General features: G+C 49.8%; 2 protein-coding genes across 4 annotated transcripts in view; one reads left to right on the forward strand and one right to left on the reverse strand.

Moving 5' to 3' along the window:
* Positions 1-22027, forward strand: part of LOC122621966 (synaptotagmin-like protein 4) — a 48289-nt gene extending 26262 nt beyond the window's left edge. Inside the window, exons 2-13 of one of the 3 annotated variants that reach the window (XM_043800021.1) lie at positions 461-588; positions 832-2888; positions 2950-3088; positions 3969-4102; positions 4179-4302; positions 7101-14405; positions 19769-19953; positions 20021-20215; positions 20289-20543; positions 20640-20914; positions 20976-21184; positions 21243-22027. In XM_043800021.1, coding sequence (XP_043655956.1) covers positions 1236-2888; positions 2950-3088; positions 3969-4102; positions 4179-4302; positions 7101-14405; positions 19769-19953; positions 20021-20215; positions 20289-20543; positions 20640-20914; positions 20976-21184; positions 21243-21394 — 10626 coding nt within the window. In that variant the 5' untranslated portion in view covers positions 461-588; positions 832-1235 and the 3' untranslated portion in view covers positions 21395-22027. Of the gene's footprint in view, positions 1-460; positions 589-831; positions 2889-2949; positions 3089-3968; positions 4103-4178; positions 4303-7100; positions 14406-18345; positions 18997-19768; positions 19954-20020; positions 20216-20288; positions 20544-20639; positions 20915-20975; positions 21185-21242 lie in introns of those variants that run through there. The other 2 variants (XM_043800022.1, XM_043800023.1) reach the window with 2 other exon arrangements.
* A 1735-nt stretch (positions 22028-23762) lies between these two features.
* On the reverse strand, positions 23763-26842 carry LOC122620507 (organic cation transporter protein). Its single transcript, XM_043797999.1, has 5 exons — positions 26465-26842; positions 26145-26403; positions 25394-25808; positions 24834-25340; positions 23763-24761 (listed from the first exon to the last, which is right to left on the reverse strand). Exons 1-5 carry the CDS (start codon positions 26792-26794, stop codon positions 24590-24592), a joined length of 1683 nt encoding a protein of 560 aa, XP_043653934.1. The 5' UTR covers positions 26795-26842; the 3' UTR covers positions 23763-24589.
* Between the last annotated feature and the right edge of the window lie 301 nt (positions 26843-27143).

The following is a 27143-nucleotide window of genomic DNA, read 5'->3' on the forward strand; positions in this document are numbered from 1 at the left end:
GCATAAACAGGACCAACTTCCGGTTGAAGTTTGTCTTATTCATTAAATGTAATTATATTTTTTGGTTTCCAAACCCCAAACTTTTCCGTCGTGTTTTCACTGGCACAGTTTTTCACCAAAAATACACATCTGTCTGTTTGTGCAAACCCAAAGCAGTGTAAGCTGGCTTTAACTCTTCCGATGGCTCACACCTTGGCTTACACCCATGGTGTGTGTTGGTGTTTCATGTTCCATGTGGCTGTGTGGCTGTGTGCTGCTGCTGTGTCACAGACAATCCGGCATTCAGAGTTCGTTTGAACAAGTCAGCCAGCCAGTCTGCCAAATGTCGCGAAGACAGACAGACGTGATAGCACTGAGTCGCCGATTTACTTGTTGACTGTTTGACGTCTCCAACGAAAGTTGGGGAAATGTTCGGCGAGGTTTTCTGGTTTCTAAAGTGGCAATGTTGTTGCTCTTGCAGGGAGATACAATCGGCCAGCGGCGAGTGGCTGAAGGACGCCTATGCCCTGGGATCCTGCAGTGCCGTCGACCACCTGACCACCAGCGACGTCCTGAGGAAGAGCATCCGGCGTTCTTGGACCATATCGAGTGAGTACAGCAAGCATGTTCTGCAATTTCTTGTCATCATATAGTTAAGAGACTTTGATTGAGCATATGCATGCTTGAAAGAATCCTTCAAGGATTATACCACAAAATAAGTACAAGATCAACCACTTAAAATGAGTTTAAAGCCCTCTATAGTTATCTCAAAGTAGATTTTTCTAAAGAATGACTAAAGTAAAAAGCTGCAATTGTTTAGAGTGGATAATTAAAAATCCTTTACCCCAACAGATCCCGAGGACGATCCGAACAATCCGAACTCACAACAGCCGGTGGCGGACAACCTGTATCCGCAGCAGCAGCATCTGATTGAGGCGCAGTCCGCGGGCAGCTACCCCACCCTGCACCAGCACCACCAGCAGCATCACCTGCCACCGCAGCCGCGGCCCACGCACGGCATCAATTACGGAAGTGGCACGGCCACGCCCACGACCAGCAGCAAGTGGCAGCTGGGACGGAGGGTCCTGCGTCAGTCGACGCTGCCGAGTAGCCTGAACAACGACCCGGCGCTCAGCGGCAGTGGCGGCAATCTGGCCAACTACAATTCCGTGAATCTAACGGCGCCCACATCGCCGCATCAGCTGCAGAAGAGTCCGCTCTATCCGAGCGCCTACAACAGCGACGACGTCATCCACATGAACACCATGCCCGGAATGGGAGTGGGTGTGGGTGTTGGTGTTGGTGTGACGGTGGGTGACTGCGACAACTACGCGCAGCAGCCGCAGCCGCAGCAACCCCAACTGGAGGTCACACCCACGCATCATCGGCTCCAGGTGCGCCGCCAATCCACGCTGCCAGCTCAGCCAACTCCGGCTATATATATGTCCACATCCCCGAACCGGCTGTACAGTCGCTCCCCGGAAAGATCGCCGGGTGAGCAGCAACGCTATCCGCCCTTCATGAGGCAGACCTCGTTCCCCGAACCGCCCAGCACTTATCATCGCACCAAGTTGCTGCCCAGCACGGGAGCACCGCCGCCGACAGTGGCTCCACCACCCCTGAATTATGAATCACAAGCGTCCAGCCTGGCCAGCGACGAGCAGGATGTGGGACCCATGCCTAAGCCGAGAATGACCCGGCAGGCAACACTACCAAATCCCGAGCAGCATGTCAAGCTACTGCCCACATCTCCGCCAAAGCGACAGACTTCCCCGCAATTCCGACGTTCGCCGGAATTCATGCGTCAGCAAACGCTGCCAAATCCGGAAGCCTTCAGCAGTGGAAACACACTCACAGTGCACGCTACTCCTCCTGCAAAATTCATGCCCATTTCGCCGAGGGCCAAACAGAATTTCCTCTTCCCCAGTGTTCCGAATCCCCGGCAATTTCTCTCCCAGCCCCATGTGCCCGCCGTGGGTGGCATCGAGCTGGGAAGCGGAGGCAGTGTGGCCAGCACCAGCGGCGTCGGCGGTGGTGAGCAGTACTCCAGTAGTCAGAGTGTGAACATCCATCACTCCCGTGATCCGCATTCCAAGATGATCAAGGTGCGCAGCCACAGCAACGAGGAGTACTCGAATACCAAGGGCCATCCGGAGAACAGAAGATTGCTGCCGGAGATCCCAACGGCTGTGCAGCGGCCTGGTGGCCGATCACCCAGTCGCCTGGTGCGCCAGGATTGCCTGAAGGAGGAGAGAACCTTCGGCGAGGCTAAGCAGCAGTTCCATCAGTTTCCCGATGTCACCGAGGAGCTGGATAATCGCCCGGAATACGTGGATTACTTTGGCGACAGTGCCACCAGTTTCCTGGAGTCCGACGAGGTGCAGTACGAGCGCAACTATAATGCCGGATTCAGCAGTGAGCCGCGTATCATCTACAACAATGGCTCGGATGATGGAAGCTACCAGAACTCATCTCAGAGACCGATTTACAGTGCCGAGAATGTCCTGGCTGATTCGGGCTATGGGGGAGGAGCCGGCGTGGGACTGGGTGCCAGTGGCGGTTCCGGTGGTGTGCCCGGCTACTATCCCGACATGGGCACTCCACAGGGCTTCTATGGCGGAGCAGCTCTGCCGCGTACTCCTCTAATGCACAATCGCCTCCGGCGGCGGCAATCCAGGGAACTGCAGATGCAGCAGGAGGAGCTGGCCCAGCTCTCACAGGTCTCGGATGCGAGTGGCAAAGGTTCTGGCAATGAAGGTGCATCCAGCAGCGGAGGTGCCTCCGATAGCCATGCTGCCGAGAGACGAAAGCCCGAGCAGATGCGCTCCGTTTCCGAGGATTCTGGAGCGAAGACCACACCCAAGCCCGTCACACGTCGCTCCTTCTCGCATCCCGAAAAGGACACTCAGGTGGGTTGACCTCACATTTTTTGATCTACTTGAAAGTTGATAAAGTAATTTCTTCGAAAAGCCCACCAAGAAAGCTGAGATATCGAAAATACCCAGCCCTCGTCCTCTGGCCGACATCCTGGACAAGACGCGAGGCAACTCAAAGATCCCGCAGGCGAGGCGCCGCAACAGCCGCACAGGAATCGGCGAGGCTGAGGAGGGTAAGTGCCGAGGATGTGCCACTTTTGGTAGTAGCTATGGTTGCATTCTGCGATCACGCATCCGTAGAGCCCAGGGACCGCAATTATTACCAGTTACTTCACAAGCACCCATCATTCGCATTCACAACTTTAAGCCATAATCGCTCACTGTCATTGAAAATACACACAATAAACTCAAGGAGCTAAACAATAATATGTAGTTAGATACCTGTATAAATATATACATACATCATGTAGAAAATATACATTGCACATTACAAAATACATTTTTTAAACTCAGTCCCTCGCTTAAGCAAATCCAGCAACAAACCAAATCTAGCTTCAAGTGATTATAGTTGTGTTATTTATTTGCTAAATTATCTATTATTTGTTCAATGTATGTTTTATCAAAGGTTATATTACATTTACGTAGTCAATAGATCAACATAATAGAAAACTTAGACTTAAACAGATTATTACAATATAAAGCCAATATTACACCCCCTCCTTTAGTGAAATATAATTCGCTTTGTCTAATATAATATCAAATCAAACCGTGATTAGTTTTTAGTGACTTAAATTTTTACACTTTATGCAGTATATAAAGCATACAAAGTATCCCCACCCACAGCTCCCCAAAGTAGTGTTTGCCTGCGCATAAGTAACCATGTATTTACGGCTAATGAACGAATTAATTAATTAATTTTTGCGGTCCCTGGCAGAACCTTGAGTAGCTGCGCTTGTTTCGGCACCCGATTGATGAACGCTTTGCACCCCCTCCTGTTAACCGCCCCCACAGGTAGCACGCCCCAGCACATTTACTCCTTCCATCAACAGCTTATGCATAGAAACTCTGATTTAGCCATGCGCCTGAAAAAAACAGAAATTCCTGTCGCCTCAGTAGCATCCACAGGGCAGGAGGAGGAGAAGCCCCCAGGGGAATCCGGCCAAGGATCCGGAGCGGAGCAGCCGGTCAATGGCAAGTCCCTCGAGTCCTCGGCCAACAAGGAGGGCGGCGATCCAAGCAGCTCGGCGGTGAGTAGCCCGGAGACCAGTAGGCTTAACTGGGAAACCCTTTCATCCTCCTTTCCCATTTCCCATTTCCCATTAGGATGCCACCCACACCAGCACTTTGGGCGAGCAGGAGCTGCAGAATGCAGTGGAGGCCGCGGCGGTTGTCTTCAAGAAGGTCGTGCTGCAACGTCGCAAGGAGAAGGAGAAGGCCGCCGAAGAAGGTTAGTGATAATAGCTCTCCCTACACTCCGCACACTGAGAGAAAAGTCCATGGGAAGTCAGCAGTTAATTCGGCCTTTATGTTACTATAAAAGGGTGCTTTAAAGTGTGAGCTTCAACTTCCAAGGCTTTGTCTCAGTGTGCACCCCGTAGTTGTCTTTGTGTAGCTATAGTAAATGTATGTTTGGGAGCGTAATTAACTTGGTGATGGTAATGCTAATGCCCGCACTGATGCTACTTTGATGCTGATGTCGAGATGTTGATGCGGCTGAAGGGTGGTGATGGGCAGCCTGGGTGACTAACAAACTCCTTGTGAAGGGCTTCGCCTTCAGTCTAATTTGGCTCAAATAATTAAGCTCCCCTTCTGGGAATAAAGGTGGGCGCTTCTTTGGTTGGCAATGTCTAAAAATTGGTGCTTAACCAGAAGTTTCCCTGTACTTTATTCACTTTCATGAAGGGGACCTAACTAATAAACTAATCCTATTCATTTAAGTCATAGACAACTAGTTGCACTAATGGTAATATGCCTTTAAATTAAAATACATACCGTATGCTAAACTAATTTTACTTAGTTAACTTAACTTAACTTAACTTCGATACTTACGGATCTCAGAGAATCGATATACTCGGAAACTACCTGTAAAATAGGGCAGGGCCAGTTTCCTTTAGAAAACCTTTTTCCCCATAAATTTTTCAAGAAGCGGTTCCGAAAAGAGTGCAACACTTTTGCTCGCTTACTTCTCTTTCGAGTTCCTAAAAGTATTCCATCAATTTTCGCCTGCTTCACGGCAGACTTTCCATTCTCCATTTGAATTAAATTTTCCCTGAAGCTATTGGCGGCATGACCACAAACGCCCGAACAACCAAATTTAAAAGCAAAGTTGGCGGGGTTCAAAAGATTTTGTGGCACGGGACCGAACCCGAATACAAAAACCTTGCCGTGGGCAGGCGGGATAATTTTTTGGCAACTCATAAATCGATTTTCCACCACCCACCCACAACGCACTTTCGGAGTTTTCAGGGGGATTTTCCGCGCGGAAAGCGGGGCATCCAAACGCCTTTGCCGCCTTTTGTTATGTTTCAATTTGGCGATTTGTGGGTGTTCGCTTTTTGTGACCACCAACGCAGCGTGTGTCTATGCGAATTCGAGATGTGGTCGGTCGACTGTCGCCTCGAAGGATTCCAGATTCCAGATTCCATATTCCGAGTCCTTGTGCTCTCGGTGCCCACGTACACACCAAAGCCCCGCCGGCACCCGCCGGATTTTCGGACCACGTGGAGCGGCAGAACTGTGGCATTAGTCTTATCTCCTGCACCTTTTGTGCTCCCGTGTGGGCTTTGCTCTGTGAATGACTAAAACGGCACGCAGTTTGCGCTTAGGCAACGACTTTTGAGCACCCACAACAATATAGTGCCAGTGCCACATTCAATTGTTTTGAGATTGTCTTTAAAATTGATTTACGCAATATTGAAGTGCTTAAATCAAAAACACATGTACCAGTAGTTGGAGTTTGTAGCACTCAATTTTGCAGAGTCTCCAGAACTTTCTCGCAGTGCGTTGAGCGGATAAAAAATGTGCCTCATGCAGCAGGGCGGGCAACGATCAAATGTTTACTTTGTGGCTACTAGGGATTGACGCTGTGTGCATCCGCTGTTGCAGTTTTTGTTTGGGCAACCATCCAAGCAGAAGGGGTTGAAGGACGAGGGCGATGTTGGCAACTTTAAAAGCTTTTTGGCAAATTTTCGCTAGTCCTTGTCCTAGCCAGAAAAGCTTGTGGCAAACAACCATAATCAATCAAGAGTCTTTGAACTGCTTCCTGACAGGATGAACTGCTTCCTCGAACAGCAGGGGAAATGATTTTCGGTATGTTTAATTTTAGTCAGGATGAAGTTCACTTACTCGAGGTCATGGGTTATCAAGCAGAGCAGCACTAAAGATTTTCCCGAGTTCTGAACTTGATGGAAAGCGGATTGTTTATATGCTGTAGAGATGGGTTACTTTTGATCAAACTTTTGCATAAACTATTGTATAATTGAAAGGATTATATAAATCCATTAAAATCTCGCCGCTTTAAAGTGCACATTTTCGTTTGCATGTAATTCAGAAGAACTGGTTAATCATTACGATCACTCATCATTATATGTATTAAGCATTTGTTTAAAGTTTCCAGTTACTAAACATACGATCGCTGAATTATAAACATTACATATTTATGGGGAAGTTATCCAACCTGGTACTGGGCTATCAAATATATTGTTTATACCAGTGAAAGAACTCGATATCGATTTGCAGTAGAGATACTTTTTATACTTTTTATCCAACCTGGTACTGGGCTATCAAATATATTGTTTATACCAGTGAAAGAACTTGATATCGATTTGCAGTAGAGATACTTTTTAACAAGGGGTGTACTTGACACCTAACAAACTTGTTCATACCCGGTTACATTGCCTAACTAGAAATCTTTAAATTGGGTTCGGTATAATGACTAACACTCCTTCTCAGCCATTGGTGTCTATTAATATCTGTGGTATTTCGGTGTAACCATCCAAGCTTAACCCATGCTAGCCGTAAGTTTCTGTTCAACCACCGCCCGTCCGTGTGCTTAACCCATCTGCAACCTTTAACGTTGGTGTGGAAAAACTCACCCTCCGGCTAACCAGTATTTCACCTGTGTGTGTTTGTGTGGTGCTAATAACCAGTATTTGCGTACCGCTTCGTACATCGTGGTGTTGGTCAACGACAATGTGGTTGTCTCCGAACTTATGTGCCCGCAACTTCATCCCTGCTACTCCACAGGCACGGGGCAGCAGCAGCTGTCCGTGGCTTCCGTTGATATCGGTGGACTTGGAGGTGGGGGCGATGCCATGGAAACCTCGTCGTCATCGGAGCTAGACTTCAGGTGTTCCACTCAGCATGGACGCCAGCAGCAGCAGTCGCAATATAGCGTTGAAGCGGACGAGTTCAAGCTCGTCTTTCTCAACTCGGATTCATCATCGTCCTGTCACGGCGAAGAGGAGGAAGAGGAGGAGGAGGAGGAGGAGGACGGGGATGAGGATGACACGGACTCGTCCTGCTCCACGCACCACTGTCACAGCATTGTGAGCAATGTGGAGGACTGCGATTGGGATTACTTTGAGCCCTCCATGATCTCCACGACCACCACCACGACAACTACCATGATTGCCTATACCACGGCCCGAGCCACGCCCACTCCACCGCCGCGCGTGAGGCGTCAGTCGAGCGACAGCGATTCTCCCCAGGTGCAAAGACGACCCCAGCAGCCCAGGAGCAGCTATTGTCCCAGGATCAGAGAGAGCGACACCGGCACCGATGAGGAGTTTGTGCTGAACACCGAAAGCAGCTCGCAGACCAGCTCCGATCAAACACCACCACCGGTGCCACCACCCCCGCATCCGCTCAGCATGAAGACCCGGATCAAGACGCGTTTCCTGAAGAATCACCACCACCACAGCCACAACCGATGCAACTGCAATCCCGGCCAGCAGCAGCAGCAGCCGCAACCGCAGTATGTGCCCATTCCCGTGCCGGTGCCCATACCAGTGCCCATGGCCGCCTATCCCAACTGGCCGGAGGTGTCGCCCAATCCACTCCTGGAACAGGACGAGCAGCTGGCCGCCAGTCTGCAGCAGCTATGGAAGGCGGCCGGTCACCAACAACAATTTGCCGCCATAGTTGCCGCCTACTCACAGCAGTTTGCCGCGGCCAGTGGCAACATGTTCGATGCAACGCCGCCGGTGACCAGCAAGAGCTACCAACAACTGCCCACCACTCCGCCGCCGATGCCGCAGCGCTTGCGCGGACTGGGTGGCTTCAAGTCCTCGGCGCCGGAGCTGAGTGCCTCGCTGGGATCACTGATGACGCAGTCCCTCTGCTCCACCATATCCTCCTCGTCGTCGTCGAGCACCTCGGGCTATGGGACGGCGGGCAGGAGCCTGGAAACGCTGGCCCCTCCAATGCGAGCTGCCAACTCGATGCAGCAGCAGCACCAGCAGCAGCAGCAGCAATACCAAGAGCAACATCAACAAATGGCCAGCAGTGCTTTCAAGCCAAAGCCAACAAGTTTAGTAGCTTCGCGTTCGCCGACGGGTGAGCAACCAGAAACGAGCAACGCGCGTCGCGGCAGCAGCAACAGTGAGAGCGACGACAACAGCAGCAACACCAAGAGCAACAGCAACAACGCAACGCCCACAACGGGCAGATTGTGTAATGTTTATGATAAAACCGGCACAGTGCCAGTGCCAGTGCTAGTGCCAGTGTCCCAGTGCGTTCAGGCACATGTTGCCAGTGGTGTAGATAAGAGTGCCGCGACAGCAGCAGCAATATCAACAAAAGCGGCGGCACCAGCAGCGGCAGCAACAACAACACCAGCGACATCCACAAAGGGAACCGCTCTGCCGAGAGTGGCCAGCAAATACCAGAGCCGAAATCTATGCGAAACCCAGCTAGCAGCGGCAACAACACAAACCTACCTGGCCAGTAAAAACAGCCACGAAGAAGTGGAAGCAGCAGACGAAACGAATATACATAAAAATCAAGTACCAGCCGCAGCAGCAGCAGCGGCAGCAACAGCAACATCACAAATACAAACAGCAACTAGAGCTGCGGCTCCTGCGATAATAACTCGTTTCGGCGGACTTGCAGTCGAAAATGCTGTTGGAAATGTGGCTGAAAGTGCCAGTGCCAGTGCCAGTTCCATTCCCATTCCGAAGCCCAAACCCAGAGCCCAGCAGCACCCAGAGCAGATAGATCAGCGGCGAGCGACGGCGGAGACTGCCAAGAATTTGTCCTCCAATCGACTTATAGAGAACCACAGCAAGATGTCCGATGAGGCATCACCATCGACGGCGGCCCATCTGCTGAGCGAGAGCTATGCGGCCAGTAGTCCCGACGAGGCCAGCAGCAACAGCAGTCAGGATGGGGATCAGGAGAGAGAGGATCGAGAGGTAATGGAGGAGGAGCAGGCGGAACAGGCGGAGCAAAAGCCCCGTAGAACCACGCAGAGAAGCTACAATGTGGCGGGAATGATGGAGGAGCAGCAACTAGGGGCGGTGGATGCGGTGGACGCAGTGGAGCAACGCCACCACAGCACGACCAGCGAGTCCAGCTCCAGCAGCAGCTCCAACTCCAGCTCCAGCTCGGAATCCTGTGACTCCGACGATACGGGAACTGTGCGCGATCGCAGGCCCAAGAGGAGGAGGTTCAACAAGGTGTTCGTGGTGAATCGCCAGCCCGGTGGCCGGGTGAGACGTAGTTCCTCCACCGAGGGGGATTCTCTGTCTTCATCGGACGCCAATTTGGATGATTCCTCCGACAATGATACAGACACCGAGCGCACGGATTGTGGCATTGTGCTCAACTATGTTAAACCTCTAGAGGAGGAACCCAAGAAAGCGGAGGAGGCGCCGCCAGCTGCACGTGATTGCCAATCAAGTGACGAAGACAACATTAACAATGATGATGATGATGATGATGAAAGTGAACGCCGTGTTGCCAACTCAAGCGATGAGCTGGCCAACTGCATTGTAGTGGTGGGCGGGCAGACGGACGACGCCGCCGCCGGCGTGGTGCTGCACCACATGCGATCGCTGCCAGACGTCGAGTTCGATGGGGAGCAATCAGAGCGCCGCCAAGCGCAGGCGATAGACGCCAGCGATGCCCTCGCCGCCTGCGATGAGCTGCACAGCATCTCCAACGATGTCAATCGATTGCTGGCGCTGCACAAGCAGAACTCCCAGCTGGAGCTGAAGCTCCAGCGCTTGCGCCAGGGAGTGGCCGAAATCAATGAGGATCTGCAGCTGACCACCACGGGCACGGGCACGGGCACTGATGTGGCTGCCACCCACTGCACAACGCAGCCAGGTAGTGCCGGGAAACCCGACGAATGCAACAGCCCTGCTTCTCGGAAAAGCCCCTCGACCGTGCTAAATTCTAATGACGCTGGCCCGCGGGGTCTCACCTGCTTACGGCAGGTAGAAGCAGAGGCAAAGGTAGAGACAGAGACAGAGGCAGAGGTAGTGGCAAACAACGCTGATGGCAAAGTGCTGGATGAGCTGAGTGGCCGAACAGCTGAGCAAACCGAGGAGAGGGTCGTCACATGCAGCCAAGCATGCAAAATAAACGACAACAGTGACTACTCGCTGGATTCACTCTCGGTAACTTCGGCAACTTCAGCGAGTTTGTTGGCACCTGAGCAGCCACTGCCTCTCTCGCTCCAGCAGGTAGAAGAGAGCGCTCGCTTACCTGTCTCCTCCGCTCGCGAGCAGCGATATCGCCGTGGAGCGAATTGGGAGTCGGCGGAGTCGCCAGTCGAACATGAAATGTTAAACGTTGCGGTCGCTTCACGTGCTCCGCTCCTCGGCGGCAATAACAACAACAGCAACAGCAACGATAATAGCAATAACGAAAACACTAACAACAACGACAGCGAACTTGGCCATAATAATAATGACGCTTTCGCAGCACAAAAGACGAGAAATAGCGGCTCGAGTGTTGTTGTCGGCCGCGGAATTAGTGACGTAGTGAGTGTGAATTCAAATGTGAGCGGTGAAAACGAGTGTGACTTCGACAAAATATTCGGTAGTCATCAGCAAAACACTCCAAGTGCAGCAGCAGCAGCAGCAACATCAGCAACAACAGCTGCAGCAACAGCAGCAGCGACAACTGACACACCTGCAACATCGGCCAGGGAACTGGCTTCGCCCAAAAATTCACTTTCAGCCAAGTATCGCAGTTTGGTCATGATCACCAAAGACAATGAAAGTGCAGCTGGCGATTACGAAATGGCAAACAGCAGCAGCAGCCACAGCAGCAGCCACAGCAGCAACAACAGCAGCAACTTTAGCCACAACAGCAACAAAGGCCCGAACAGCAGCAACAACAGCCACTCTTTTGGCCAGAACTTTGCGGGTGACTCACTGCGCGCCATGGAGCCAACGGAACTCGTGAGCAGCGATCGCGAAGCGTACAGTGTGGACTCGCTAAACGAACCGCCCGCTGTGCCGGAACTCAGCGTGGAGGACGGTTTGGCTGACGACGACTCCTGGGTGGAGGAACTGAGTCAGCGGGGCGAGGATGAGGACGAGGATCTGAGCAACGCTACCACCACACCCACGGCCACAGACTCCGAGGATGCGGAGGGAGAAAGTGAGGGAACCCGACGACATGGCTACATGGATCGAGAGGAGGAGCTGAGGGGATACAATAGGTCCGCCATCGACTTCACCCTGCACACCATCGTCGAGGAGAGTTGCGAGGAGAGCGAGGTGGCCTCCATGCGGGCGGACAACGAAGACGCCGAGCTGGAGGATGAGGATATAGCCGAACGGAGGAGGCAGCGCACCCTGCAGCACCACCACCGACTAAGTGCCTCTGAGCTGGAGAAGTACTTCTTCTTCGGCCTGGGAGATGGTCGAGTAATGAGTTCCATTGACACGCGCGGAGATGACACTGCATCCGAAGTGAGTTCCGAGTGCTCCGAGAGTCTTGACTCCCTGCCGCACGAGGATCAGCTGTTGGATACAAGTGGAGCTTCCGATCTGGCCTCTTCCCGCCTGGAAAAGTACTTCCTCTCCGGCTTCATGGGATTCAGTGGTGCAGAGAAGCAGGCGGAGAGCGATGAAAGTGGTGGTAGTGTAGGCAGCGACAGTGAAGGGCAGCCGAGTCCCAGTCAGCGGAGAAAGCGACTGGTTAGAGCCAGGGGAACACCAAGGAGTCACAACTCATCGCTGGATAACTTGCTCCTGCCAGAATCAGACACTCTGGATGCCACAGTTACGTCTGCGGGAGGAGCAGCTGCAGCCACTGTAGAGGACACCTCGGAATCGGAGGCGGGCTGCGACGACACTGTGATTCATCTGGCCAATGCCGGAGCTTCGGATGGTTCCTCCTCGGACACCATTAAGCGCAAGAAGCAACTGCGTAAGCGTCACGACTCCCTGGACGAAAAGAAGCTACACGATTTGGAGCCTTCCGAGTGCCGGACACCCACGCCGGGCAGCAGTGGTCAGGTGCAGATGCAGTCGCAGGCGAAGAAGCAACAACAGCAGCACCACCACAGCCGGGACAGTGGTTTCGTGGGCAGCAACGATGATCTCCTGAAGGCGGCGCCAGATTGTGAGCCACCCAAGAGCCCAACGCCAGCTCTGGAGCAGATCAGTGAGGATCGGGAACCGGTCCACAGTCAGATAAGTCTGGCCAAGATGGATCAGCCCAGCACTTCGGCAGCTGCGGCTGCGGTAGCGAGCACACTTTCCAGCCAACTGAAAAATCTTGCCCTGCCCAATCTGGTGCGAAAGGATAGCTTCAACAACTGGAGCTCCGACGAGGAGACCAACCTGATGATGAGCAAGATGCGGCAGTTCTTCAAGAACCTTATTGTGGCCACCGCGAATGCACAGCAGAGCAAGCCCACCACGCCCAATCAAGGGCCGAGCACCACTAATGCCAGCACCACTAATGCCCCCAGTTCCCAGCGCATATTGGCCAAATCCCGGCCAGCACAGTTGGCCTACTTCGAGAACGAGCTGACCCGACTGATGAAGACCGTGCCGGGCATCAATGATGAGCAGGTGCGCGAAATAGTGGAGTACCTGAGCAGTGAGGACACATGGTCTGATTCCTACGATTCCTCGGACTACACGAGCTCCGATCTGGAGGGCGGTGAGCGGAAGGGCCAACTGAAGGCCCAGATCTCCGCCAGCTGTCAGCAGATCATCAACAAGTTTGAGATTGACGAGGAGGGTGATCGTGGCGATGGTGGACTGCTGGACGAGAGCCAAAGTGTGCCCATGGAGGCACTGGTGTACCAGAAATTGGTGGCTTCCTTCAGCAAGGTGGCGGCGGGTGGAGAGCCGGAAGCAGAAGCCACCAAAGCGGTGGAGGAAGCGGAGCCTTCCACGGAAAGATCCCCGCAACTGTTCGCCAAGGTGATGCAGCATATTGGTACCAGATTGGTGGCCCTGATGCACGAAGTGAGCAGTGGCAATGAAACGCCCACTCCATCGCCGCAAGGACAGCGGCACCATCGAAGACTGCAGGCCAAGATCTCGGCCACCACGACGGAGGATGAGGAAGATGAGGTGGAGGAGCAACTGAGAGCAATGCCCATCAAGCAGCTTAAGTTGCGCAGCAGATCCCATGATCTCCTGCTGGACGGCACCACGCCGCACTCGCATCACCTGCACCACCAGGCCACGGTGCACTACCCAACCGGCGGAGTGGGATCGGGAGCGGGCGGATCTGGCGGACCCGGACACTCGGACAACGCCGGGGAGGAGTGCGGCGTGGCCAGCGACTACGAGCGATTCTCGTGGCGCGGCAGTTTTGAGTCGGCATTACTGGCTAATGGCGACAGCAGAACGAGGCTCAGCCAGCTGAGCCAACTGGACAGGGATAACTCGTCGTCTGCGTCCGCTTTGGCTGTGGCAAAGCGCCGATCGGCAGGCGACCTTCTCTTCAGCCAGCACCAGCAGAGCCTGAGCCGCGAGCAGCTGGACCGCGTTCGATCCTGCGGCAGCATTGGTGGCGGCGATGCCCATCACCACCAGTTGGAGTCGTCGCCGGCCAAGCCGTGGCTCTCCTCCGCGGGATCTTCGATTGGCGGTGATTCCACAAAGGATGTGCGGCGTTCCAGTGTGCCGGATGCCATTTACGAGACGGACTCCAGCGATGAGGCAGCCCCGCATCAGTTTGGCGGCGCCAGATCCACGTTGCCGCGCAGCTTGAATCCCAACCAGGTGGTGGCCAGCACGAACTCACTACCCCGCCTACCCACCACCGGTGTGGGTGCGCCCATAACCAGCACACCCAAGACAAAGTCTCAGAGCGCCCTCAACCACACGCCCTCCAACTTGTCCACCGTTTCGGCCACTGGCAGTGCCAAGAGTGCGAGATACCGCTCGCCAGGATTGGCGGCACGAGCGGCGGCCGTCAGTGGGGCAGGAGGTGGCTCAAGTGGTGGCGTTGGTGGTGCAGCTGGTGGTGTGGGAGCCAGCGGTGGTTCCACGGGCAAGAAACTAGGCGCGGGCTTCCAGTTCCTCTACTCCAAACGCGATGCGCGCAAACGTCTCAACATGTCAGCTGGTGAGTTGCTCAATGCCCAATGTTTACCTTTTGCATACCTCGGGGGTCGTGGCCACACCTTCCGTGTGGCGGGTGGTGGTGCGTTCCTAGTGCGACACGCACAGGCTTCAGCCGGAGGGCTCAAATAACTGGGCATGAAACTGCTTCCTTCCTAATGAAAAATTCCTCACTCCAAGTGCAGGGAGTTGGGCATTTGCCGGCATAAATTCCGGGGGAATCTGATCCTTAGACGCGCGGGAGACAGATAACTTTAAGGCGGGTCTACACTGCTAAATAAAACTTATAGAATCAGCAATTTGATTTCTTATATCTAATAATAATAATATTATGCAAGGAATTGAGGCAGTCGCACCCTGAACTATTTTATGCTGATTAGGCTGTGGCAGGAATCTGGGGAATGTGCCACTTCCTCCCACAGGCCTTCCATAATGATAATGATGTTGATGTTGCTAACCCTACCGAGAAGCCCACTCACAGATACACCAACACAAATGGGATGGAGACATTTGGCTGGCAGACAGCTGCCTTACCCGAAATAAACTCAATCAAGGTCAATTAACTGTATCCATATTAAGCGCCCCACTCATAGCCAACTGCTTCTCGGTTTCCAGTTAGCGTCTAAAGCGATTTTCGCACAGTTGCGTAGTCAGAGTGTGCTAATGTGGCTCCAGATGTTTGTAGAACTGCCTTTCGATGTGTAGAGCGGCTCATGGATGTGGATGTGGATGTGGATGTGAATGTGGCTCTGTTCCGCTTGGCGGGGGCGTCGATTGTAGTTTTTTGCTGTTCTCAAACTACTATTTGGCCCAAAAGCTGTTTTCGCTTTTGTGGCCAGCAATTATATTCCGCTTGGTCAATGGAACTCGCAATGGAGCTCGCTGCTACTCGAAAACCTGGGTGCAGGCGGGCTTTGAACTTTGCTGTGTGGCTTAGAGATGGGGGATAAGGGATGATTTGCATGAGCCAGACACTCCTTAGTGGACCCAAAAACGAAGTACAAATGGTTAGATATATCAAAGGGGAGTAGCCTACATAACTACATACACCACACAGAAATACCCCGAAAACTATGGACAAAGAACCCAAGCACATACTTAATCGTAGTTATGCATTTTAATATCGAGGAAAACATATTAATCACTAAAAGAGAAATCGTATGGAAACTCAGTGCGGCATAATGCCTTTTATATTTTCTTTTGATAATTCAGCGTTACGGCACATTAAGCCGCAGATAAGCTATAAAGCATTCATAGCCCCACATAAACCGTGGAAAATATATATTACATTTTATTAAAGCTTTCATTGGCTAAGCACATGGTTACTGTTTGAAGCAATACAATAACTCACTACATTATTAATTTCGAAAGACCTCCAAGGTTTTCATGCACGTTGTCATCTCTAAAACAGTTGTGTTTACACAGTTTCTATTGCCAGTTCAACCAACTCGTTTGTCTTCGCCGAAACTCAATTAAATAGGTAACCCCCTTGAGACTCTTAACCAGTATTGAACTTCTGTACACCCATTCGTTGTTTAAGCTCTTGACGTTGATAAAGAGCTTTGCTTGTTTATTTCCTGTATTTATTTCATTTATTTCATTTATTCATTTTGCATACAACAATTAATGTTTTTGAGCCCACAAAGGAGGTGACATCGCCGCCAGAAGAGGTTCGCTGGCAAATTGTACGTTTTCCACTTTTCCCCATCTAGTTTCGTGCATCGCTGCACCGCCGGAGTGCGGATGTGGTCCGTGCTCCGTGTCCACGTCCACTTGCCAGCCCGACCACGATGTCCGTGCCCATCCGGCAGCCGTTTAAGTGTTTTGCACCAAACACAAATCCCCACTGCATGCAACAATAATATTGCAGTGCAACGATTTCCACAATTATGCAAATCGAACCCACTTGCAATTATCGCAGCCGCATGACGGAAGTTTCGCCTGCGATTCGGACTGCCGACGGAAGATCACCCTGTAAAAGATACCAGCCGCAAGAGCGACCACAGATCTCGGTTCACTTTGGCCCCTAATTAAATTAACCTTTCTGCCCCGCAGCCGCGACAGAATGGCCAGAGATGCGAGAGGAATGTCGCTCTCTTGCTGAAAATCTCGATGGATTGACGAGGGGAGAGCCACAAGTTTCAGAACAAGAACTTAGTTTAAAACTGCCTTAATAATTATGCACCTGTTTTAGTGGGCAAGACTCTTCTGGGATAATCCTCTTACATACTTACAAACATTCCAATTTAAATGCTCGGCTGGAAATAATTTCCAAAATTATTTAATTACACGAGCTTATCAATACTCAATGGATTATTAAGAGATATGTTTGGGAGAAACTTTCTACTTGCTACTAAAATAATTGCTTGTTTCGAAATTTCTCTTCACCAAACCTCCAAGATCCACCCTCTGCTGGCGATTGATGATCGTGCGCTCTTGTTAATTGCATTTTCATTGGCTAGGCGCCCCTCGCGACCTCAAAGTTCAATATTTGAATAATTGAATAAAACTTAGATTTGGCGCTCGCCCTGACCATGCTCAGTTCTGGTGGGGTTCTGGCACCGAGTCCCGTCTCCGGATCAGTTGATTCGAAACCGCGTAACGGGACTGGAGCTCCGGCACAGCGTTGTGCTCTATAAGGCCGCGCGAATTCCGATCTTAACTCCAACGATCCGCTTGCTGGCAGTGAAAGTGAAGTGTTTCGCTCACTTTGACTTTTAGTTCGACGGGTTTTCGCTTTGGCTCTTTGCTATTAGCTGTTTGTTTGCTTTTTCGGGTTTGTGGGGTCTAGGGTTTTGGGGCTTGGGGTTTGGGGCTTGGAGCTTGGGGCTTGGCCTTCCCGCTCACGTTTACTGGGTGCTATGCTTATATTGCGGAAATTATAGAAGTGCCATAAAAGAGCGAAAACGAAATGCAAGCATTGACGGTTCGGTGATATTTGTCAACAAATCGTGACTGCATAAAAGAAATTCAAATTTCCCAAGCAGAGTGCCAACATTTTGACGACCCTTTAAGCCGTTTTAATGGATACTTTGCTGGTTAAGTGCAATTTCGGTTCACTAGGCCATTTCCAATGCTCTGGGTGTAATCTGACCCACTTTTATAGGTTTGCCGCCTCGATTGTCTGGCAATCTGCTGCTCCCCTTCGATTTCGCGGCTTCATTTTGGCCATCACCTGAAGGCTGTGGCAAGTTCAGGGCCGCTATACATTTCGACTTAATTAAATTGACTGCTGACGGCCAAAATGGGCCATGCAAATGCTTTTATGACCCGGGTGCCAGCTATCTGAGATAAGCGCCTCTTAATCGGCGATCAAGTGCTCCAATTACGTGTCCGAATGCTTGTCGTCAGGCATCTTATCTAAGGGCCTGCAATCTATGTCGCATTTCTCGAAAATATTTATTTTACCAACACTTTTCCGTTGTAATATATCTCAGATATTAAGAGAGTTACCTCATCGTCACGGAAGTCTCAGCAGCAATAAAGCAGACAAGCACTTGATATCCAATTTGATTTTATTGTCACTGATATCTGTCAAAAGTTAAATATCTAACTCAATTTAAAAACTTTCCATTAAATGGGATTTGATCAATTTTACTATCCGTGACGCTTCACTGTGCAACCAAAACCATTGTAAAGAGCCACAGATTTTAAAGAAATCTTATCAGCAATATTGGAATGATAGCAACTAATTTAATCAGGCTAAATACGTAGCGCTATCATAGCAAATAGAAGAAACATTGTTTGCGAAGATAAATAATGCTAGAAGGGCAACACCTTTTGATTATTCAAGTATGTAACACTTACATACTAAAAACTAATGATTTAATGGTAATACAAAATAATTTGGGTGTTTATCCAATTTGAACCACGCTTCAGACCTTTCGAATTGCGCAGTGTAGGGGATTGAGAAATCCATTAGATGACAACTGCCAACTGGTGGAATTGGCAAAGTGATAGAAAACATTTGCAGTCGGCTGCGGATGACACCAAAAAAAGCGGCCACCAATTAATCTTGCCACCAAAACGCGCAATTGTGAAATGAGAAATCGAGAAAATGAAGCAAGTGACTCGTTTAATTGGCCCACGGCGAATGGCAAACGCGAAGCCAAAAGAAGCCCCCAGCTATAATGCATTCCCCCCCGCTACCACCTCCTCCAAGAAATCCCAGCCAGCTTCGGCTGCACCCGCTCCACTGGCTCGAGTGCACAACTATGGCAGAGTGATGTCCCAGCCAGCCGGCTCCTCTCTGCCCTCCAGTTCGGCTGGGAAAATTCAATATGCAGCCTTAAACCGAATGAGAAAAAAGCGGTCTGAGGATGGGGCCAAGAAACTCCAGCGCAAGTCCAAGTGGCGTCAGCTTTTTGGCCAATGCTGGTGGCAGAAGCGACGACGCCAAAGGAACTATCAGGGTTATTGGAGCAGTTCGAGGGAAAAGTCAAAGAAAAGCCCCTTTTTCTGCTATTGCTGCCGAAGGCGTACCAATGCATATGGTTACGATTCTGAGGACGAAGATGACGACATCGATGCCAAGGTGGCTTCCTACATCGTTGAGATGAAGCAACGCGAGGCGGCGGCGGCGGCCAACGGCCAAAGTGAGAGTTTAGTCGAAGAGACACCGAATCCTGTTCCCCAGGAGCCAGTGAAGCAACTACCCACGCAGCTGCGATCTCCGCCCATAGTCAAGAGACGAGCTTGGACCTGGGACGATAGTTTGAGGTCCAACTCGGATAGGTTCCTGGAGACCCTGGAAGATGACTTGCCAGCCTCGTCTGCGGAAGTGGTTGCTGCTGCTCCTGGGGGCAGGGCTTCATTAATCCTGCACCGTCGCACGCCACTGCATGTGACCTTCGTGGAGAACGAGGAGGAGCAGTCTGAGCGGGAGGATCATCCAGAGCAGGAACGGGTGGCGGTGCAAGGTAGGCGGCAACTGCTCCTTCGGCTTCGCCTGCCTGCCTCCAACTGCATGCTCCTTGCACCGACGCCTCCAGCTGCTTCTCCCCACAGATACCCCCTTGTATTGCACCAACAAATCGATTTATTGTTAACCTCAATAGAATAACGTGGGAATGGGACTTATCTATATGGAACTTATCTAAATATAAGTGTGCGCTGTGAACAGATAAAAAGAACCCATGAACCTTCTTCATTGCTCCTTAAATTGCCACACGCTCTACAGAACTATATTTCAAACATATACAGTGCCAGGGGGACCTTAGAAACAATGATTATTAACACAGCTGAAAATACCAAGAAATGTTTTCCATCTATCGACTCTGATCGTTTATCATCAGCGCACATAGATCATTAGCCTTAATTGTGGAAAACTCGAGTGCTAATTGATGAATTCTCTCTTTTTTGTTGCAGAGGAAGCCAAAGTGGCCGCCGAAGAACTGTCACGATCGCCGGTAATTGGACAACGGCAGGCAGATGGATCGGGCAGCCCCATCCAGTCGCGTGCCTCCAGCGAAACGTGGCCCACTCAGTCGGATGAGGACATCGATCGCCTGGTGGCCATGCATCAGAACCGCAGCAGTCTCAGCTCGCTGGGGGTAAGTGAATCACACTAAGTGATTCTAAGTAACTAATTAACTAAACCATTTTGTTGCCACATTCCAGGTTCGATCGGAATCCATGGCCAGCGTCTATTCGGGCGCCGGAGAAGGTCGCTATGGCACCGTGGTGGTCAAGGGTCAAGTGGAGTTCGCCATGCAGTACAACTACAAGCTGAGTGCTTTGGAAGTCCATGTGGTGCGCTGCAAGGACTTGGCCGCCGTTGATGCCAAACGCAATCGCAGTGATCCCTATGTGAAGGTGAGTTACCATTACATTACCAATTCTCCACTCGATGTCTCTTACTATCTATTGGTTTTGTAATCCTATTCAGGTTTATCTACTGCCCGACAAATCGAAGGCTGGCAAGCGCAAAACCAAAGTCAAGAAGCACACGCTGAATCCCATCTTCGACGAGACGATGCGCTTCCACACACCCATTTCCAGCTTGGAGTCACGAACATTGTGGCTCACCGTCTGGCACTCGGATATGTTTGGGCGTAATGACTTCCTGGGCGAAGTCAGTGTCAATTTGCAGGGTCGCCTCTTCGACAATCCCCAGTCGCAGTGGTACCTCCTCCAAGAACGCGTAAGTGCTTAAGCCAATTTTCATGATTTATTGCATGAAGATAAATTCGACATAAAGATGAACGTTCTCTGACCTACATCTCCCAAATCGTTTCAGAGCGAACCCTTCGACGAGGTGGCCACCTACCGGGGTGACATAGTAGTGGGCCTGAAGTACATTCCCCCGGAGAACATCAAATCCTCGTTCTTCTCGCGCGGCTCCTCTATAACAGGCAGCTCCTCCAATTTGCGCAAATTTGGAGGCAGCATCAAGTCGGTGGCCTCCAAATCAGACCGCACTTCAAAGGGCGGCCAGCTGCATGTGCTGGTCAAGGAGGCCAAGCACCTGAGTCCCATCAAGGCAAACGGCACCTGCGACGCCTTCTGCAAGAGGTGATTACAACCATTATCTATCGACTTCCATTCATAACTAACTGTATTGCATATTCCCTAGTTATTTGTTGCCCGATCGCACGAGGAGCTCCAAGCAAAAGACGCCGGTAGTGAAGCGCACCCTGCACCCCAGCTGGAACTACACATTTGTTTACGAGGACGTTTCCTTGGAGGAACTGTCAGAACGCGCCTTGGAGCTAACCGTCTGGGATCACGATCGTCTGGCCAGCAATGAGTTTGTTGGCGGCATACGATTCTCCTTGGGCACCGGTAAGTTCTAATTACATATACCCAGCTGAAATTCTATTAACTGGTTAATTTGAAACAGGTCGCAGCTATGGTCGGCAGGTGGAATGGATGGATGCCACCGGAAAGGAGCTCTCCCTGTGGCAGAACATGTTGGATCGACCGAACTTCTGGGTGGAGGGCAGCTTGGTGCTGCGTTCCAGTTTGGATGGCATTCGAGCCAATTTGCCATAGGCCGGTATAGTTTAGGACCAGGACAAACCACAAAATCGCAGTTAGAATTGCCAATGGCATTCTGCATTGCATTGTATTGTATTAATTATGCGATAATTATCAATTAACGATCACGTCGACTCTGAGAAGCATTACTAGCGGTATAAGAAAAGAAACGATTGCAACCTTCACAATTTAGTGTTAAGAGTGTGGAATGATGAATACTGTATTTCTGAATACTCGAATACGTCGGAAAATGACGCGATGACGCTGCAAGTACCGCAGACACGGAAGAGCAAAAAACAAAGTAATCAAGGCAAGAGAAACTAAGCAAAAAACCTTATCAAGTTTATGGCACTAATTGTAAGCGCAGTTCTCAGCTATTCGATGGAGATAAAAGTTTAAAAACTATAAAGCGAAACGATGAGGTCTCAAGGTTGGACCGTCTATATATTAAGACAGTTTGTATGTGTGTGTTTTTTTCCACCTCTCCCCTACGAGAGGCAATCGCAATTGGCATACTATATGCGCTAAACTACGATAAAACTACAGATAAACACTACAGTTAAAACCTAGTTAAAACGAGGCATAAGCTTACTATGTATAACTATCCATAATACCCGAGAAATACAAATAACATTTTTGTAAATTCAACATTTTTGGTTTGTTTCCATTCTTTCGTTTCGTAGACCTTAAGCGAGCTGCATTCTAAACTATATGCATAAATACATATATCTATCGTGACATCATACATATCGTGAACATTGTGCAAATCCAGCTAAGCTTCATGCCACAAACTACCTGCAAAAGGTAGAGACCCACCATAGCAATCAATGAATCAATCAATTCCCATAGCAGCCAAATATTTCACCCTCCTCCAAATCTGATTATTGTGGACTTTATATAGGCATATACATATACATAAATGAATAGCCCTCGGGTCCTAGGGCAGCTCTATAAGATGAATTGTTTCAGAGAAATCACTTTTAAGAATACAAAAACGAGTCTTATGAATGCTTTTGGTGTAAGTGGTAGATACCGATAATACAAAGTAATATTTAACGTTGAATGATACTTGACAAAAATTTATAGAAGATGTTTTTTATAAATGAAAATTGCTGAATCACTCGTTGCCTAAATACCGCTTGTCTTTTATACTCGATGTTTTCGAAACACACAAATAATGCACACGCCTGAAATTCGGTGATGATCCATTGATGATACATTTACACACCTTGGTGGAATGGCTCGCCACGAACGCCACGAACGAAGCTGATGAATCAATGTGAAAATGGAGCAGTTGAGAGGCAGTTGAGTGTGGTCATAGAATACTTTCTCTAAATCAACATAAATTGTAAATGTCAAACAATAAGCAGCAAATATTGCAAAAGTAATTGGTATTTAGTAGCATAGAAAAGGCGCAAGTAGGAAACCACCATATACAGATACAGATACACACAGATATTTGTTCTACCCACAAATAGATCATAATCTAAGATTAAAGCGTTTGCTGTTGGTTGGCTCCCTAATCTAGCCATAAATTTTGTTGGGAACCCAATCTCACCCACACCTAATATACATACACACACACCCGTAGCTATAGTTTATTCCCTCTAAGGTCTCCAAAGTTTCAATGTTTACTACATGTATATTTTTCTACTACTTACTATACTCGTATATGTACTTACCACCTAAATCAAGAATATCACTTACCCCAGGATCGCTGAAGGAGTGCAGGTTGTGTTTTAACAATCCGCCCCCGATCCTGACCTATCCACTTACTCACTGAGATGGTGCTATATAGTCGTATATAGGATACTCGAGTACACTCCGTACTCAGTCTCAGGTCGCTGGAGAACTATGAGAGATCTTTTTACCTTTTTACTGTGTACGTGCATTTCGGAATTTCGGATTCAACTGAACTATTGTGAACTAGTGTTGATTATACATGTTTATGGATGCGATGCCGACGTCACACCTATCTACTTTATACATATACATCTCTGAGATACGTTACTTATAACACCTTTACAAGCAGTGAGCACTCCGGTCGCATTCCGTAGTATTAGCCGATTATCGATTATTAGTCGACGAGGAGCGTATTTGTTATTAGTCCCAGTTCGCACAGAACGGGAAACCCTAGTGTTAGGTGATTTCTATAGAACGTTTTTGACGATTCCGACGCGTCCCCTTGGATGCCAGGCAAATTACACAGATTAATGTTACAGATATTGATATCAGAAGTATTTATGTACCCATTGTATTTGTTAGCGTTCGCCAGAATTGCTCATAGAAAAACCTAAGGATACATTTTGAATATTAACCCCGAAAAAGGATATGTTTGATTAGGGTTAGAGGGCCCAGAGCCCTTTCCCCCCCAAAAGATACACAAGTTGCGTTAATGTAGAAAACTTTTTTAGCAAATACACACATAAGATACACAAATATACATAGCTAAAGCAGAGTGTATGAAAAACGCTGCGGTTGCCTTCCTAAGAGCAAAAATCCACTGATTGTATGTATATCCATATCCCTGTACTGCCCTGAGAACAATATTTTGAGCCCGCGTATATGATTTTACATTGAACTCTATAGGCTCAGTTGAGGTGAAACTGTTAGTCTAGTTATTTCTTTGCTAAATAAGCTAATGAGTTGGTAGAGAACCGTTCTAGTTTCGAATGTTATTATCTGGCAACCTGCGACAGGGGCCCTAAATCACTTCTCGCCACGTCTGCGTTGGACTTTACACATAGATTTAAGGGAACGGACCTTTGATCGGTCAGTTTTGCAATGCGCTATAGTAGAGTAGAGTTTGTAAGATTTTCCATGGCAATCGGGGCAGGTTGAAGCGATCAAATTGTAGCCGTTATGTTTATGGCATTTAAGCGTTACAAATTACAAGAGTTTACATAACCATTTACAAAATACAAGATACTTATGACCCCTTTACTTACAAGTAAGTACTTAATACAAAGGCAACAATACCGACACACACGATTCCAGCAAGCTGATGAACTCAAGAAATTGGCTCAATACAAGTTGCTAAGTTAAACTAGTGGTATAAATTGTGAACAGCAGTGAATCAATAAAATAAAGCAAACTTCACATCTACTGACAATTTTCGCAACTACCGTGTCCACTTCTTTGGCTAATACCCTTTGGGGCTGGCTATTAAAGTCTGTGGGGAAATACTTTGATTGGGCTTCACTCTACACTCTACACTTCCGCATCCGTTTCGGATTTTCCTTGTCCCTTGAGCTGGTGCAGCCTCACTTCCTCGATGGTTTCTTTGGACACATCGTCATCGTGGCGACGCCAACAGTCAAATGACAGCATGGACTCGCCCTTCCCAAACGCCTCTCCATCAGCCAATGTGATGGGCAATTGTCTGTGGAGAATAAAAGGGGAAACGACATTTCAACACGCCACCATCCATCGTTTCAAATAGCTTGACTCTTACCTATTGTTCGTTTCCGGCAGCATGAGAGTGCATCCGGATGCGGTGAGCAGAAGCAGCGCCAGGATGAGGGACGGAGCAGCCGCCAGCTTAGTGCCCAGATGAATCAGGTAGGGGGACACGAAGGAGGCGCCCGCCGCAGCCAGATGCACTGCAGCGATTCCGCGCGAGCGCACACAAGTGGGCAGCAGCTCGGAGGCGAACTGCGAGGTGACCGTGTAGCACATGGAGATGCCCAGCCGCATGGGCAGGGCGAAGGCCAGCAGCAAGGTCACGTTCTGTTGTGCGCCCTCCGTGGAGAGGGCCACGCCCAAAGCGCAGGAAAGGAGTCCGGTGCAGAGCATGGCCAGAAAGGCAGTGGCTTTGCGGCCAACCCGGCTCTGCAGGAGTCCCTGGATAAATCCGGAGGGCGGAACGACCACCGCAAACAGCGAGAAGACCACAAAGGGTGAAAGGCCCAGGCCCTCCACGTTTCTAGAGATGGTATTGAAGCTCAGCGAAGTAAGCATGCTATGAAAACATATGTTAAATGAGTAAAATAATTAATTATAAACATTACGTACAAAGTGAAAACCACCAGCAGCGATATCTTCCGCAGATTCGGAGTCCGCAATAAATCGAAAATTCCCGCCGTTTGTTCCGGTTGGTTGGAAAGCTTCCTCTTGACGATGCAGTTCCTCCTAAAGGCTTCAAAGTCAGCTGCCTTCACCTCCATGCCATTGAAGTGGGCAATGTGCTTCAGCCTGGCAATGGCCCCCTCCACATTGGTCCGTGTGATTAGCCACTGAGCGCTCTCCTGCACCACAAAGTAGAACAGGGCCACCACCAACTGCAGCAGAGCCGAGCAGGTCAGGTAGATCCGCCAGTTGCCAGCCAGCACAGAAAGCCAGGGAGCCACCAGAGCTCCCAGACAAAAGCAAATGCCCAGGGTGCCACTAATGGCCATATTCCTCAGTTTGGGCGCCAAGTACTCCAGAACTAGAAAGGGCATTTATGAAAAGGATTATTATAAGATTGCTTGCGACGTTTTTCTGAAAAGGCGGGTATTACTTGGAATGAACTGGAATGCGCGAGTTAACAAAGAGACAATGCCTGGTATCAGATAATAATTCATTATTATGAAATAGTGCATGCAAAGAAAAGCCCTCCTTTTGGCACCATCTGGTGAGCCTTATCTAATGCGTACTGCTGGAAGTCCGGGAAGTAATAAGGAGTAGGCACTGTTGTTGACTCTGAATTGTACATATGTATGTATGTATTCACCAGCTTTCCCATGATCTACACTCCTTCTCGGCGATATCTCGCCGTGCTTACCCAGAATAAACATCAGATAATAATTTGCTGTGGCGGCGAGCCCAGAAATGCACCGAAAGATGGCGAACTGCACCAAGTTGGAGGCGTAGGTGGTGAGAAAGTCGCCCACAAATCCACACTGATTGGCCAGGATCACGGCTCTCACTCTGCCAATCCGGTCGCCCAGGACGCCGAAGGTGAAGGTGCCCACCAGGGAGCCCAGGAAGAATAGAGATTGTCCGATCCTCGCCTTGTAGGCATCATTACACACCCAGTTCAGCTGGTCGATCAAAGATACTGCTTTTAGTTGGGAAATTTTCCTCCTATCTGGATAAACTCACCTCTGCATTCATGCTCCTGAATCCAAAGTCATAGTTGTATATCCAACGCTGGCAGGTCTCATTACTCACCGTAACCACGTTGCCCTCAATCTTGTCCAGTCGCGTGCAGGAGGCCTCCTTGCCAAATGGGGCATATATGGCGGCAATCTCCTCGAAACTGCGATTCTCGAGTGCCGCATGATGACACCAGTGTTGTGGCACAAACCCAATGATGTTCTGCGAGTAATAGTGCACGGTGGTCGTGAAGGCTATGTAGCCGAGCAGCAGTATCATGAGGTACTGATAGCGACCCGCATTGCCGCACTTCTCCAAGATCTGGTCGAAATCCATGACGTGCTCTCGCTGAGATTCTATTAAGACTAAACCCCGCCAATCCGAACCGAGGCGCAACCGTTCCGATTCTAACCGAGAATCGAGGCGAGGCGAGGGAAAAGAGTGCTAGGTGGCCGGATTCGCACATTGAGTCTACCTCCACCGGCGATAAGATTGTTTTGGGGCGGCCTATCGCCAGTATATGGCGGGCTGCTCAAACGCAGACGCTTTATTATTTAAGTGAATTCACATTCACTCATTCACTCCAATCTAAACAAACGCCGGCGTCTCACGGGGAGGAAAGCCTCTCTGGACTAGATAAACACTCTGCGTGACCTCCGAAATACGAAGCAAACACAGAACAACA

The sequence above is a fragment of the Drosophila teissieri genome, chromosome 3R, assembly GCF_016746235.2.
Source record: "Drosophila teissieri strain GT53w chromosome 3R, Prin_Dtei_1.1, whole genome shotgun sequence".
Lineage (NCBI taxonomy): Eukaryota > Metazoa > Arthropoda > Insecta > Diptera > Drosophilidae > Drosophila > Drosophila teissieri.

Excerpts from the sequence above, each read along its gene's own strand:
- LOC122620507 (XM_043797999.1), bottom strand. The coding sequence starts at position 26,794 with ATGGATTTCGACCAGATCTTGGAGAAGTGCGGCAATGCGGGTCGCTAT. Across the intron at positions 25,809-26,144 it reads TTATCTGATGTTTATTCTGG|TTCTGGAGTACTTGGCGCCC; the intron begins GTAAGCACGGCG and ends TGCCCTTTCTAG. Across the intron at positions 25,341-25,393 it reads CTGCTGGTGGTTTTCACTTT|CATGCTTACTTCGCTGAGCT; the intron begins GTACGTAATGTT and ends ATGTTTTCATAG.